Source organism: Talpa europaea (genome assembly GCF_964194135.1).
Source record: "Talpa europaea genome assembly, chromosome: 12".
In the NCBI taxonomy this organism is placed as follows: Eukaryota; Metazoa; Chordata; class Mammalia; order Eulipotyphla; family Talpidae; genus Talpa; species Talpa europaea.
The window spans coordinates 17,834,060-17,848,342 of record NC_140079.1 but is presented as its reverse complement, the minus strand read 5'-3'; the positions used below and the strand labels follow the sequence as shown (position 1 = coordinate 17,848,342).

The 14,283-nt window shown below is 55.8% G+C and overlaps 1 protein-coding gene across 2 annotated transcripts; it reads right to left on the bottom strand.

The window, feature by feature from the left end:
- Positions 1–222: 222 nt before the first annotated feature.
- On the bottom strand, positions 223–13,887 carry SIDT2 (SID1 transmembrane family member 2; the record flags this gene model as incomplete). Of its 2 annotated transcripts, XM_084249256.1 has the most annotated exons (27): positions 223–285; positions 372–485; positions 1,588–1,698; positions 2,284–2,389; positions 2,667–2,713; positions 2,901–2,977; positions 3,244–3,352; positions 3,590–3,726; positions 4,193–4,310; positions 4,554–4,677; positions 4,817–4,890; positions 5,413–5,479; positions 5,570–5,643; positions 5,967–6,085; positions 6,892–6,954; positions 7,138–7,215; positions 7,357–7,428; positions 8,175–8,227; positions 8,548–8,641; positions 9,582–9,647; positions 9,843–9,942; positions 10,681–10,764; positions 10,875–10,976; positions 11,428–11,473; positions 11,563–11,727; positions 12,024–12,145; positions 13,705–13,887. In XM_084249256.1, 27 exons carry the CDS (start codon positions 13,885–13,887, stop codon positions 223–225), a joined length of 2,568 nt encoding a protein of 855 aa, XP_084105382.1. The 2 variants fall into 2 exon arrangements, with proteins under 2 accessions (XP_084105382.1, XP_084105383.1); XM_084249257.1 differs by lacking the exon at positions 6,892–6,954.
- Positions 13,888–14,283: the final 396 nt, after the last annotated feature.

Below are 14,283 nucleotides of genomic sequence, written 5' to 3'. Positions count from 1 at the left end.
CTAGGATTTCAGAGGAGCAGGCCTCCTCCCCAGCAGGGGGCATCTGCAAGGCTCGAGGCCACCCCCAAGACTGTCCCCGCACCTGGTCTGGACTAGTTCTGCTGTCCCGCTGCCACCCAGCTCTGGGCAGCGGGGCCGGGACTCACACCCCAGTGCTAGTGAGGCTCTGGGCAGCAGGCTGGGGCTCGGGGCCCCGCGAGTGAAGCAAGGGGCCCGGCTCCCCTAGAAGACGTAGATCTTGTCCCGCTGTACAGTATCCAGGTCGTCGTCCAGCGTGAGCAACACCTGGGGGTGGACACGGGTCAGGCACAGGCAGAGGGCGCTGCTGCTGCCCTGACCCACCCTCCCGCTCAGGGGAGACGCTCACATACCAGGAATGACCCAAACATGGCAATGGAGGACAGGAAGTGCCAGATGTCATGGTCATCAAAGAAGTCCAGCAAGATGCAGTCCCGGTTGTGCTCCCGTGACTCTGCAGGGGTTTTCTGGGGAGGACAGGGCCAGCTGCCAGTTCACACTCCCCAGTCCCGCCACCCCTTGTTTCCCCATAGGCGCCCTGACTGCCCTTTGCCAACTGAACATCTAAGAATTGGCTTTTTGTTACAAATTTCTTCCCTGGGGCTCGGGACCCTGCCCTTTGCTTTCTCTCTTGCCCTCCTCCCCCTAGATTCTTCATTGCTCTAAAAGCAGGGGCTGAGACTACCTTGAGATTCTAGAGCCCCCCCACCCCCAACCCCATGGCCTCTGCCTCCACTCTAAACAGTGCCCCCCCAGGCTCATTTTTTTCCCTCCAAAGCACTATTGTCCAGTCACATACCCCTGCCCAGGACAACAGAGGCTGTGGTCTGTGGGTCTAACATCTTCTACCTAAAACCTCTACCCAACAAACACTGGCAGGACATCACTGGGGGAGAGGCGGGGAGCGATCTGTGCTGCACACTGAGGCCACAGAGATGACCAAGAAATACGTGCCCGGCCCTCACCTACACCCAAATCTGCCTCACCTTTGTCTGCCTCAGTAGCATTTCTTGGGTCACAACACTTCTGGGTCACAGGACCCTTCCTGTTCCTCAGGTTTTTAAGACCTAGAGCAAGGCCTGCTTCCTCCAGGAAGCTTTCCTGCACCTCCTATCTCATAGAGGCCTCTCAGTCTTCTGCCTGTCTTGCCTACACACTTCATCTCATGCCTCATACTGTAAATAGTAAGCCAGGAATAAATCTCTCTCTGTCAGGCTTAGGGCTAATCACAGGACTGAAGGTTTAACTTTAACCACAGGAGGTGCCCATGAGGCTGAGGAGAGAGCCTGACCCCTCCCTCAGGCTTCAAACCGCAGCTGTGCCACTCATGGGCTGGGGGACCCTGGGCGGGTCATTTAACCTCCCTAAACCTCAACCGCCTCCTAAGTAAAATGGGACTAGCTGCATGATGGCCTGTTGACTGCTAGGAAGATTAAATGAGAACGCCACTGTGAAAGAGCATGGTTCAGAAAGAGAACTGGTGATTTGCTGGCTCACAGCGAGTCTGTGGGGACCCTTCTCTCACCCCTCCCCCACTCCCCACCAAAACCCTGCAGGATGACCACTCACCTGCCAGGTGCTGAGTCCCTGGAAGAAGAAAAAGAGTGCAAAGCCCCAGACCACTGAGGTGCAGATGATGCAGAGCAGGGGGATGAGCTTGATCCTCTCCCCGCTCCGAAGCTGGCAAGGAGAGGGCACAGAATGAATGAGGCCTTGCCCCACCCCATCTCCCAGCCTGCTCTGAGGCTGCTCTCCTGGGTTCCTGCCCAGGTTTCAGGAGGGATCCGTAAGGAAGTTCTGGGGTTCATGCCATCACCTTGCATAGCCACAGAGCTCAATTTATGCCCATATTAGCAGTCTGGTATCCTCACCTCTGATCCACTCTGGCTGGGCCCACGGCCCTGTGCTGGCAAGGGTCCTCGCACACCAGATGGTGTGAGGGTTTCTTGGGAGGCACCTGGCACTCAGAGACCCAAGCCCACCACAGGCTCATTGAGTCCCACCTGAGAGTCTCAGTCCTGCACTGAATGGGACCTGACCTGCTTCCAGTTTTAGGGGACATTCTTCAATATGGGAGCGGTTCTGAAAATGACGCCCAGAGGGTACATGCCAAACATTTTAGCCTCTCTCCTCCTCAAACCTCACTGGCACAGGCAAGTGGACAGAAAAATTCTCACTGCCTCCTGTGCTGCCCCAGGAAGGCTGTGCCCATCTCCTTCCCCCGAAAGCAGAGCAGCTGGCAGAGACTCAGCTGTCCCCACTCACCTTCATAATAATGTAAAAGGCAAAGTAAAGAAGCAGGTTGCAGATGCCAATGGCCAACAAGTAGGAGGCAAAATCATTGGGGCGCATGATGAGCCCATAGGCAGCCCTGGAAGGTGGAGGAAGGAGGCCTGATGAAGTGGGGAGGGCTGAGAGCAAGAAAAGGGACCCCTCTTGCCCCTACCCCATATGTTTGATTATGATGCGGGCTGGGTTCAGAGGCCCACAGACAATTTTAGGACCCAGATGCCACCACTTCTCTTTGAAGCCCCCATTTCTCATGCCCAAAGCTCTGAATTTGTCCGTAGTCCCCAGCGCAGCCAGTGGCCAGCCAAGTCCCCAGCTGTCCGCCCAGCCAGGCTACCCCAGACAATGGCTAGACTCACAGCGACCAGTTGATAATGTTGCCCATGACCAGCAGCACCATGCGGTCCTGGAGGGAAGCAGAGACACGGGGACTGAGAGGGGGAAAGAGACAGGGAGAGAAGTGGAAGAAGGCCCAAATCAGCTGGTCCCCCCACTATCCTGGGCTCTCGGCTAACTGCCCCCCACTCACAAACACACACAACCCAAGGGAAGAGAGCAGATGGCGGCAGAGGGGCAGGGGAGCTGGCAGGTACCACATAGAGGGGCCCGCTGCACTGTCGGATGCAGTCCGTATAGAGCACGTGGAGGATGCGTCGGCAGATCCCCGAGTCTGCAAGAAAGGAGAGTACTGAAATGTATAGGCCCTGCCTTTCCCAACCCCCTGTTCTGCACAGCTGAGAGGTGCCCAGGGCTTCTGAGGTCACAGCTATCTAGGAGCTCACCCAGTGATTCCTCCCCTGGAGAAGTTTTCCCCCAATGACAGGGCAGAACCCATGAAAGTCTCCTGCGAGTCCAGGTCCCCACGGCCACCAACCCCCTCATTCCATGGGGCCCAGCATGCCCCTCCCATACGCCCTGCCCTGGGCATGCCCTTACCCAGCTTCCACCGGCCCATGTAGTAGAGCTGAGTGCTGAGGAGCAGCGTGGAGATGATGTGAATCACTGAGAAGACGATCCAGAACGCAGTGTTCCCTTTGCCAAAGACCTATCAGGGCCACCGAGGGCAGAAGTTAAGGAGGGGCCGAGGAAAGCTGCTCCCACAGCCTGCCCTTCCTCCAGAGTTGGGGCTCACTACTCAGCCAGGCTGGGGCTCTCGGGGGCCCAAGGCCCCTTTGGGAAGGATACCAGGGTCTCTTCCGAGGGAGATCAGAAGAGGGCATGCATGTGTCTACACACGAATGCACCTTTCCTATGGGATGAGCAGGACAGGTCAAGGTCTCACCACGCCCAGCACAGAGAAGAAGATGACGATGGCCAAGCAGGCATAGGCGCTGTAGGCACTGGCGTTGATGTCCGGGTGCCGCTTCTGGTAGAGCTTCAACATGCAGAGCCCGGCAATCATGTACATGAACGATGTGTCTGCACGGGGGAAACACCCACCCCGCCTTGGCATGGAGCTCAAGGTCAGCCCCTCAGCATGGGAGAGAGCCCCCGCATCTCCTCCCACTCACAGATCTGGTACTTCAGCTCTGGTCCCTTGACTGTCCCTACCAGACCACACTGCCACCCATGGGCTGTCACCCAGTCTGACTTCCCCCGACAAGGGCAACTTAGTGTGAGTATCCTGATACCAGGGGCCATGTCTTATCATGTTCATTTTCTCAGCACTGGCACATGCCTTTCCACTGGACACACAGCCGATGAAAGAAATGGCATCTAGGTGCCTATTTTCTATACGCTGGGATGTATGCACATGAGCACCTCAGCCCTGGAGTCTCCTACAGTGGAGTCTTAGGATCCTTGCAGGTAGGTGACTTGGAGATGGTGGAGGATTCAGGCAGTCGTTGCTCTAGTTTCAGATGGGGAAGAGGGAGGCCCCACTCACCAAACTGGAAATTAGTGTAGTTGGGGCAGACATGATAGCAAGCGCTGAGCAGCCCCTCCATCATCAGAGCTGTGCCCATGGCATAGAACAAGCCAAAGTGTTTTGGAATCCCACATTCCTATTGGGAGAAAGAGATGGAAGGGAGCGTGAAGGTAGGTAAGAAGGAAAAACGGAAGGAGCAAAAGGAGGGAGGGAGGGAGGGAGAAAAGGAGGGAGATAGGGAAGAAGGGACCCCAAAGAAGGAGCCTGTGAGAGAGGAGTGGAGAGTGTGGGTGAACTGGGCAGGTGGGCAGGGCTGGGGCATGCCTGCTGCAAAGGGCCTGGAGGTAAGGCCTCAGTGGGTGAACAGGTGGGTGCTCACCAGGGCATAGAGGTCATTGCGCACCAGGGCCCGGTTGTGGTTGATCTCCCGCTGCAGGATGATGAGCAGGAAGAGCAGCCCCAGCAGGATGTACCCCAGGTTGCTGAGGATGTTGTTGAAGGCGCTAGAAGAGGAACACAGGATGCAGAGCCTCTTCTCATGCCCTGGTCTTTTCCCTACCTGAGGGGGGCATTGCAGAACCCCTCCTCCCCATGACCTCATTCACCATTTGTTGGGGAAGGATCCCCACAAAGAGCCCCCACCTGAGGTTGCCCAGTGGGTGGGCACAGAGGAAGTTGTAGTAGCAGATGTCCTGATTCCCTGTGACATTCACCACCTGCAGCAAGGAGCAAGAAAGGGGGCAGGGGGTTGCTGAGAGTGCCCGACTGATCCACTGCCCAGTGCGGGGAGCAGCTGGCACAAACCTCACCACCCAGTCCCATACTGCCACTCCGGCCAGTGGTGAGAGCACATGTGCACCCTGCCCCCACCATCACATGTGACTGAAAACCCTGGGTCAAGACCATGACGAGGTTCTTGCCCCACAGTAGAGGAAAAGGAAGAGAAACCAAGATTTAAGAGAGCCTCAGGACTTTCATTTCATAAATCCCCACCACATCCTGGGCGGTTGTGGTTGACCCCATTTTGCAGATGAAGAAACTGATGCTCCGGGAGGGTGACTGGCTTGTGGTCATTCACCTGTAGAGCACAGCTGGGATTGAACCCAGGTCTCATGACCTAAGACCTGTCCTTGTTCGAGAGCCCTGGGCTGGGAGGCTCTGCCCTTGGGGGCGGTGTGTCCCAGACTGTGGGAAAGGCGAGCCTGCGCTGGGGGAGCGCCCGCCCACAGTTCTCTCACCGTCTGATAGGTGATCACCAGCTGCACCACAGGAAGGGCGTAGAAGACAGCAATGGTGGCTATGTTCCTGAGAAGCAGGATGACCAGTGAGGGGCAAGGCCTGGGAAGCGGCTATACTGCCCTGCCGGGAACACCAAACCCTGCTCCGCCCACTCACCAGAAGTAGATCTGGTACTTTTTCCGCAAAACACGCTTGTCCTTACGGGCCAGGTCGGCGACATAGAGGTATTGCTGGAGAGACGCTGGAGTGAGCCCGCTTACCCAGGGCCTGGGAGCGGCCCATCTCACCCACGTTAGGGGAAGAGAAGAGGCCCTCCCTCATACAGGCCAGAACTCTGTGGGCGGGATTCGAGGCCATCCCGTTGCCACTGACCAGTCAGTCTGGAAGGGCTGTGAGCTGAGCTAGTTTCCGCTAGAACCTAGCATGCCCCAGCTGAGCTCTTCCCCTTTGCTTCCCCAACAAGCGACCCCCAGAGGGAGATACGCAGGGGCCTGAACCAGACTCTCCCCTCCTGGGGAACCCCCTGGCCAGGGCAGATGGTGTGGTGCCAGACCTTGGTGCGGATGACATTCTTATCCGAATCGATGTCAGTCAGTGTGTCATAGTCATCCTCCTCCACAGAGCTCATGGAGTCCAGTCGTGGCCGAGTGCCCACCGGGTCAAGGGAACGTTCTGGGGAGGCAGGGAGGAAGGGTTGTCTGGTGGGCACAGAACCCAAGGTCTGCGCCCACCCACCTGCGGCAATTGTTACAATTACTAGGCAGTGGGAAAAGGCAGACTGTGGGCTGGGACTTAGTATAGGGGTGGAGGTGGGCTCAGGCCCAGGGAGGAGTATTAGGAGCTCCTAAGTCCTTGAGGGGAAGAGCAAGAGTGGGCTCTGAAAGTCCCCCAAACAGGGATCCCCAGTCTTGCTCCCATCTCTGCCCCCTCACTGAACTAGGGCTTCCAGGCCGGGACACTGAGCAGACCCCAGGCCCCAGACACAAGCAACAGGAATAAATTCAGTGTAAGTCATGCTGATTAGGTGCCCAGTCTTGTGGGTTCTGAGAAGACACTGTCTTGAGACCCACTAGGTTGAAGACCCAGTGGGCCCTGGGGTGTAGGCAAGGGTGAGAGGCTGCCTCTAGGAAGAGCACTTTTTCTTGTGCCTTCAGAAGCTTCCTCCTGTGACCTTGCCTGACCAGTCCCCAAGGGGCAGGACATGACACCCCCTACCCCAGCAGGCCAGGGAGTGAAGATGCCGGCAAACACAACAGCAAACCAGAACACCTGACCTGGGGGTAGCTAGGGTGCCAGCCAACCAACCTCATGGGCCAGTGCCTGCTTATCTCAGAAGACACAAGAGCTGGCAATTACTGGCATTTGATGGGGAAGCCATGCACAAAGCATCTTTCTGGCCCCAGAGCCTGCGGGCTCCAGTCAACTGCCCGGGCAGAAGCTGATTGGCAGAGCAGTCCACACCCCCTCCCTACATCTACCCATGGCAATGCACAGCTGCCGCATCTGGCCAAAGGGGAGGCGCCGCTTGAACTGGTCGTGCCCTTTAAAGGAAAGGGAAAGTTACCAGGGAAGGGGGACCACAGAGGATAAGGGAGGAGAGGGGCGGGGAGACAGCAGGTCCTTCAGGGTTTCAGCATCTCGCAGAAGAGGCAATACCTGCCATCACAGCTCACCCAGCCAGCACCAGCCCTGCTTCAGAGGACTCTGCAGCCCCAGCCACTCACCCTGGTAAGTGTAGGAGAGGTCCCCACTGCCCGTGCTGTCGATCAGTCTGTCAGTAGATCCAGAACAGGAACAGTTCTCTGCAGGGAAGGCTAAGTGTTGAGGCAGGTAGGAGGGGCCTCAGGAGAAGGGACATTGAGCCCATCCCCAAAGGGCTGAGCAGCTGCAGAGGGCATGGGTATCAGCAGTGGGTAAGCACAACCTCCTGCTCTGACACGTACCAAAGGAGCCATAGTTGTAACCCTCGAAAGGGGGGGTGCCAGGGAAGGAATTGGCCAAGATCCGTGGGTGCCCTGCAACAAGAAGCCAAGATCCCCTTAGCCCTGGAAGTAAACAGGAGAGAGAAAGAGAGAGAGAGAGAGAGAGAGAGAGGAGAAGGGTCCAGAAAGGAGAGACACAGAAGGGCCATGCCAGCAGCAAAGAGTGAGCACCTATACCAGCAACACAGCTCATTCCCACCACCTGCCCACCCCCATGCGCATCCCCAGTGGAAACACTTGCCACTCTTTGTCCTCCCTAGAGGGAGAGAAAAGTCAAGGAACAGATGCATCTAGGTTACGAGCAGCAGGCACAGGGCCGCATGGCCTGCCCAGGTCCCTCCCAGACACCGCTGTGCTTCCCTCCCTCTCCCGCTCTGGGTTCCAGCTCCTTGCCCACAGCACCTGGAGCTTACCAAGAAGAGAAGCTGAGAGAGAAGGTCCCAAGCAGGAGGGAGGAGAGAAAGAGAGGGAAGCGTGAGAGAAAGGGAGAGAGAATGAAAGGTTAATAATCCCAGAGACTGAGCCACATCGTCTGCGGTGGACAGACGGCATAGCTAGGCCCAGCGATCAAATCAAGCAGCAGCCTTTAGGATGGGCATGTTAGGGAGGTGCGGGCATGATACCCCAGACCCGTGTACAAATGGAGAGGGTTACTCCCAACTGGATATCCAAGGCCCCAGCTAGTCCTTCCTCCTCTAACCCCTGAGAAAACCAGCCAAATGCATCCCCCCCAAAATATATAGCAAACTGCCCTCCCCACCCAGGTCTTCTGGAAATACCGCTTTCTGGGCAGGCTCGGTCCATGGCCAATAGCAGGGTCTTCTTCCTCTGCCTGCAGGGACAGAATCCAGAGGCACACCAGGGGATGACGGGATGAGGATCCTTCTACATGAGGCTGGTCTGCCTGCCACCCTCTCCACCCCATAACCCTGACCCCATCCATGATTCCAAGGTTCCTCCCAGGCTGGGAAGCAATGTGGGGTCTCCCTGCTTATGTTAAGGGGGGAGGCTAGTTTCCATAGGAAGGGACCACAGACCTTAACAGAGACCTGCCTTCCTTCACCCCTGGATGGTATGCACCATTACCTGCCAGGCCATCTGCCCACATCCCCAGCCCAAGTCACCCTGCAATGGAAAGTAATTCCACTATACCTCCAGTTCTCCCAACAGGCCAAAAGGATGGTCAGCAGGTAGAAGGAGAGAAATATGCCCAGGCAAAAGAGCATACCAGCAACGTAGGCCTCGGCTGTGGAGGTGGAAACAGGTAGGTGAACACCTACATCTTCCAAGACTGCCCACCCTGGTGCACAAAGGCCTCTGGAGCAGCATTCTCTGCCCAGTCCAATCTCACCTCTCCCCTCAAATGGCATGGCCCAGCCAGTGTGAACAAAAGGGAGTTCCCCAAATATGCCAGACTCTGAGATTGTTCCACTTTTGCTCATGCTGCTCCCTCTACTAGAACTTTTTCCTTTACTTCTTTCTTGAAAACTCCATCTTTAATTAACCTTCAAAACACAGCTCGGGAGCTATGTCCTCTAGGAAGCCTTCTATGTCCCACGCTCCCAGCCTTTGCTCAGCACCCTGCAGGGCTGCAGCCTCCTGCCCCTCCGGACAGGAGCTCCCTAAGAATGACAGCAGAAGCACAGCTCCTCGCAGGCAGAAAGTGCTCAATAAATATTTGCTGAATAAATACTTCGTATAGGGGAGGCAGCTTCTTTCCCCTTCCATTACAATCCTTTATTTTTATCTTACACTTTGCAGTTTACAAAGGGCTCCACTCAATTACTCAGTAAATATTTATTAAGTACAACTAAGGGGCCTGGTACTTTCGTATTCATTTTGTGCTTAACCTCATAACTTAGCAGGACTAGTGAGACAGATTCTATTGCCACGTCACAGAGTGGAGAAAATAGACTCAGAAAAATTTCACTGCTCATATATGGCGGAGAGGGAACCAGACCTCAGCACTTCCACATACTGCACTGTACTGGAACTCACCCCATCGGGCTTTGTCACGGTGGCCAAGGAAGGAGGTCCCACAGTGAAGCTCGCCAAGAACACTCCCCATTTCTGCCCCAGCAGCTGGGAGTGGGTCCTCATCCCCCTTTCCATTCAGAGAACACACCCCACCCCAGGAGAGAAAGAGCCAGAGGCTAGCTCATATCCCCTCAGCCACCCACACTCACATGTGACTGCTTGAGATACCAGCACTGACAAGGTTTTCTGGCGGTGCCCTTGATCAACCGGTTCATCTGGAAGTAAAATGTCAAATTGACAAAGAAATGGCTGCCTAGAGTTTGGCTATAGTGGTGGGAGCAGACCTGGGAGAATCTGGAGCCAGAAACCCATATCCCATTAAACCCAGCCATCAGTTCCATGGGCTCTTGTACCTCCCAGGTCACCAAGCCCTTTCCATCCCTAGGCAGGCCCAGGGGCACAAAACCTACCTTCTACAAAGGGGTAGTAAGGCAAGGAACCCCCACAGGCCTGGTCTTCAGTCTTCACTACCACCACCACGTAAAAGCTGTTGCTGGGGAAGTCTTTGCGCTGCAGGATAACCATGAGGACAATTATCATCATTATCATCCCCAATCATCACATCATCATCCTTGTCTGCAAACCTACTTTGGACCAGACATTATGTTAGACTCTTTTTTCCATTTTCTTTTGATTGAAGTAACAATGGTTTACAACACTGTAGAAGTTTCAGGGGTACAGTTTCTCACCTCGACAACTGTATTTATCACCCCACGCCCACCACCAAATGTCCAGTCACCACCACAAACCAATTAACCTCACCCACCCACCCCCTCCTGCCCTCTCTGGTAACCACCATTCTCGGGTCAAAGCCTAAGGGTTGTTTTTGTTTTGTTAAATTGCTTTTTTTCCCTTGCTTTGTATTTCACAAATCACTGAGTCATTTTTTTATTCCTTTTTCTCCTTTTGACTTGTTTCATTTAGGTCCCCTCAAGGCCCACCTGTGCTGTCAATGTTAAACTCCTTTTATCTATCTATTATTTTACACGGTCCTATTATTTTACAAAGCCCTCTCAGAACTCAGTACTGTCATTACCCCTGTTGGCAGGCTTAGGTTCACCCTGCCAGAAAGTGGTAGAGGCAGGCAGGATCATCCAATCCAGAGTCCAAGCCCCCAGGCACCTCAGTCAGGTGAGCACAAGTATGTGTGTGCCCATTATGGAACTCACGGGCATCCTACTATTAAGCGAAGGTTTGGAAAGCTAATCACCTGGCCACATCCCCCACCAGGTCATGTGAGCTTCCTACCTGCACAGTGATGGCCGCCTTCTTGGTCATAGTCTGGTACATGCCTATGAAGGCTACGTTGTTGTCCAGGTCATAGACAGGGCACTAGAGAGGAGGAGCGGAGTGGCAGGGAGTGGGGCAGGGACTGGGCCCTGTCCCCTCTTTTTTAGCAGACCTGCAAACCACTGGTGGAGAGTAGAGGGCAGGCAACTTACCAGGACATCCTGGATGGAGATGACAGAGCAGGGGAAGGCCTTCTTAGAGGTCACCTTGACAATCACTGAGTCCACTCCCTCTGGGAACTCATACTTGAAGTACTGAGGTCATACGAAGGGTGGAGAGAACCCCATTTTATGAAGATGCTCTTTGCCCTTCCAAAAGGGAACACTGTGGATCCCCTTAGGACTAGGCAATGGAGGCTCTCGGGGAAGCAAGGCCTTGGCCATTGGTAGAGGCAGGCAGGATCATCCAATCCAGAGCCCAAGCCCCCAGGCTCACCTCAGTCAGGTGAGCACAAGTATGTAAGCAAGGCCAACCCCACTCCTCAACCTCAGCTGGGCACTCAGTGCCCAAGAGGCAAGTAGGGAAGAAAGCTGCTTCTGTATTGTCTTATGCCAGCTTTCCCTTACTCCCTTTGGGCCAGAGCTCCTGTTTCCAGAGAGTCCCTCCATGAAGAGCTGAGTCAGCAGCAAAACTGCTGATGCTCCCACTCCCATGTTCAAGTTCCCCATTAGTCTCCTCGAGGGGCCGCTCACAGGGAGGTCTTACCTGTGGCTGTGCTGCTGTAGTATTGAAGCTAAACTGCTCTCCAGTCCTGTAGGGCAGAGAGCAGCACCCCAAGGTCACTCCCAGAGCTTGGGAAAGAATCTAGTTCCCTCGATTCCCTTGAGCTCCCCTGCAGACCTGAGGACGAAGTCATCCATTCGGCTGACTCTGAGTTGGTACGAAGTGTTGACCGGTGATAGGGTAGACACATCCACATAGAAGAATTGGACCTCGGACTCATTCTTGGTGGGGGGCTGACACAGTGTTCGTTCCACCTTTTGGTAGAGGTACTTGCGCTGATACCTATGATTGAAAGCAGAGTCAGAAACTGACCACTATCCCAGCCAGCCTGTCACTCTAGGGGAGCAACATCTCGATTCCTCCATTCTGGTCTCGCCCACCTCCCTACCCTTATTAGGCTGGCAAGTTCCAGGCTGGCTGGTTTGTCCTCATGCCATTAACCAGCCTCCTGGTTCAGAGAGTAGGGATGAGAACCAGAGCTCCCTGGAGGTTTGAGGCCAAGACAAGGCCCTGGGTGAGGCTCTGGGCAAGGCCTGGCCTTGGCCTACCCCCCTCCCTGACCCCCAGGTCCTACTCACAGCCCTCGCAGGATTAGGGGCACCTGGAAGGACACCACAGCCTCCTTCTGGCGGACCACGAACAGCAAAGGAGCCCCCTTTTCCTTGTTCAGCACGTTCACGGACACACGCACTCCCTCAGTCTATAGAATGACAGAGAAATGCCACTCAGATGTGCTTGCAGTGATGCTACCTGTCACCCGGGACACATGACTCCAGAGACTGGGCGCTCTGCCCACCCTCAGGCCAACTTCTTTGTTTGTCCCCCATCCTGGGGGCAGGCTAGAGAGCTAGCTATGCCCCTTCTAGGCGAGGGCAGCCTCCAGTCTCCAGGATGGACCTGTGCTGAGTTAGAGGGGAGACAGAAGAGACTGGCACCAGGATGCCAGGTATGTGCAGAGCAACAGGACCCCAGCAACTTGCTTCCCAGCAGGAAACACAATGGAGACCACAGGTATTGCCAGGACACCCCATTCCTATCCATGGTCATGGGATGCCTGCACACATATGCACGTGCATGTACACACACAAGCACACGCACAGAGAAGAGCAAGAAGTGCTCTTCAGTCTTCTTCCTTGTGAGCCAGGAAGCTCCTGTTCAACTCATCTGGGGTCAGAGGTGGGGGTGGGGTGACAGGGATTGTTGAAAACCAAGAGAGCCAAGTTCTAGCCTTAGCTCTGACCATGGGATGGGGCTGAGGAAGAGGTCACTGCACATCACTGAGCCTCTGTGTCTCCTGTTATAAAACATGGACCCTCTCACCCCTGGTGCTGTGCAGGAAAGTAGGTAGGACAGTGAGAGCTTAATAAATAAATCAACAAATTACAGGAATGCTTGTTATGGGCTACCAAAACCCAAGCTTACAGCTCTCAGAGTGACCCCAGATAAGCAGAAACTCAAACTTCACCAACCCAGGCAAACCTTGGCCTGCCACAGAGTCACTCCCCAGCCTGAGAAAAAAGCAGATTTCTCCATTCTCATCTCCTTGTTTCTTAATAAGACCAGTCATTGAGAGAACTGAGAAACAAGAATTTTTCACATCTCAGCTCTGGCTTGGGTCTGGACTTCCCCTCTAGCTATGCCATATCCAATTGGGGCCTGGGGAAGAAGTAAAGATGTGTTGGATTCTCCACAGTAGACAAACTCCCTTTCTCCTCCCACTCAACTTGGAGTTGGCCTTATCTCTACCTTCAGCTTACAAGGCCAGCTGGTTTTCTAGGGCAGGAGCAGGACTAGGAAGGTCCCAACAGTTACAGCAGCCTGCAAGTCCAGCAATCGCCCCAGATCACCTCCCTGGGATATCGGGGCTGTAACTTGCTAGGGCAGAGGCTTTCAGTTGGGGCCTGCCTCATGCCTCTGGGGAGTTTCTGGGACAAGCCCTGTAGCAAGACTCTTCTCTTTGCACCCAGACCAGAGTTGTCAATTCTGGGTGTTGTGTAGGCAGCCGCCAATCCTGCTCAGACCACAGCTGCTGTAAAGGAAGGGTCCAGGCGAAGATGGGAAATGAGACAACTTCAGAAACTGTCCAGTGGGGGCTTCAGAGAAACACCGCAAAGGGGGGTCTAACCGAGCGGTCTCAAGGTAGTTCTGGGAAACGAAACCCACTGGGGCGGCAGTTCCTGAGGCCCCGGAGAGGCCAGGGGGGGTGCAAGGACCACCTGGCCCGGCCTCCACCCGCTCCCCACCTGCCCCATCCCTCACCCGGTTTCGGGTCACGGTGTGGTTGAAGGTGTAGATGTTGACCAGCTCGCTGTTGACCTTGTCGTCGTAGGTGCGCTCGAACTCGGCGTCTTTCTGCGAGACGTTCTTGGGCCCCAGCACCCCCAGATGGCTGTCCACAGAGGCCACCAGGAGCGCCAAGCAGGACAAGCCCAGCGCGAACATGGCCCCGGCCGGGCGGCAGCAGCGGTGGGGACGGCGGCGGCGACGGGCGACAGGACACCTCCGGGGCGGGCTGCGGCTCCGGCGGCGGCTTCCAGCATCTCACCCGGACCAGAACTTTAACCCCGGCCCGAGATTAGGAAACGTCCCCTCCCAGGAGCGGCGGAGACGCTCCCCGGGGGCCGCGAGGGGCGAGGGCGGCGGGGAAGGGGTGGGGAGGGAGGGAGCGGGGCGGGGGGCGAGGGACGGGGCCGGCTCTGGGGGGCTGAGCGCGGCCCCGAGACCCAGCTGCGGCCGGCCCGGGCCCCGAGAGCGAGGGGCGGCTGGTTGCCGGGAGCTCGGAGACGCCGGGAATGGGAGGGGGGAGGGAGGGAGGAGGAGGGCGGGGGCGGGCGCGAG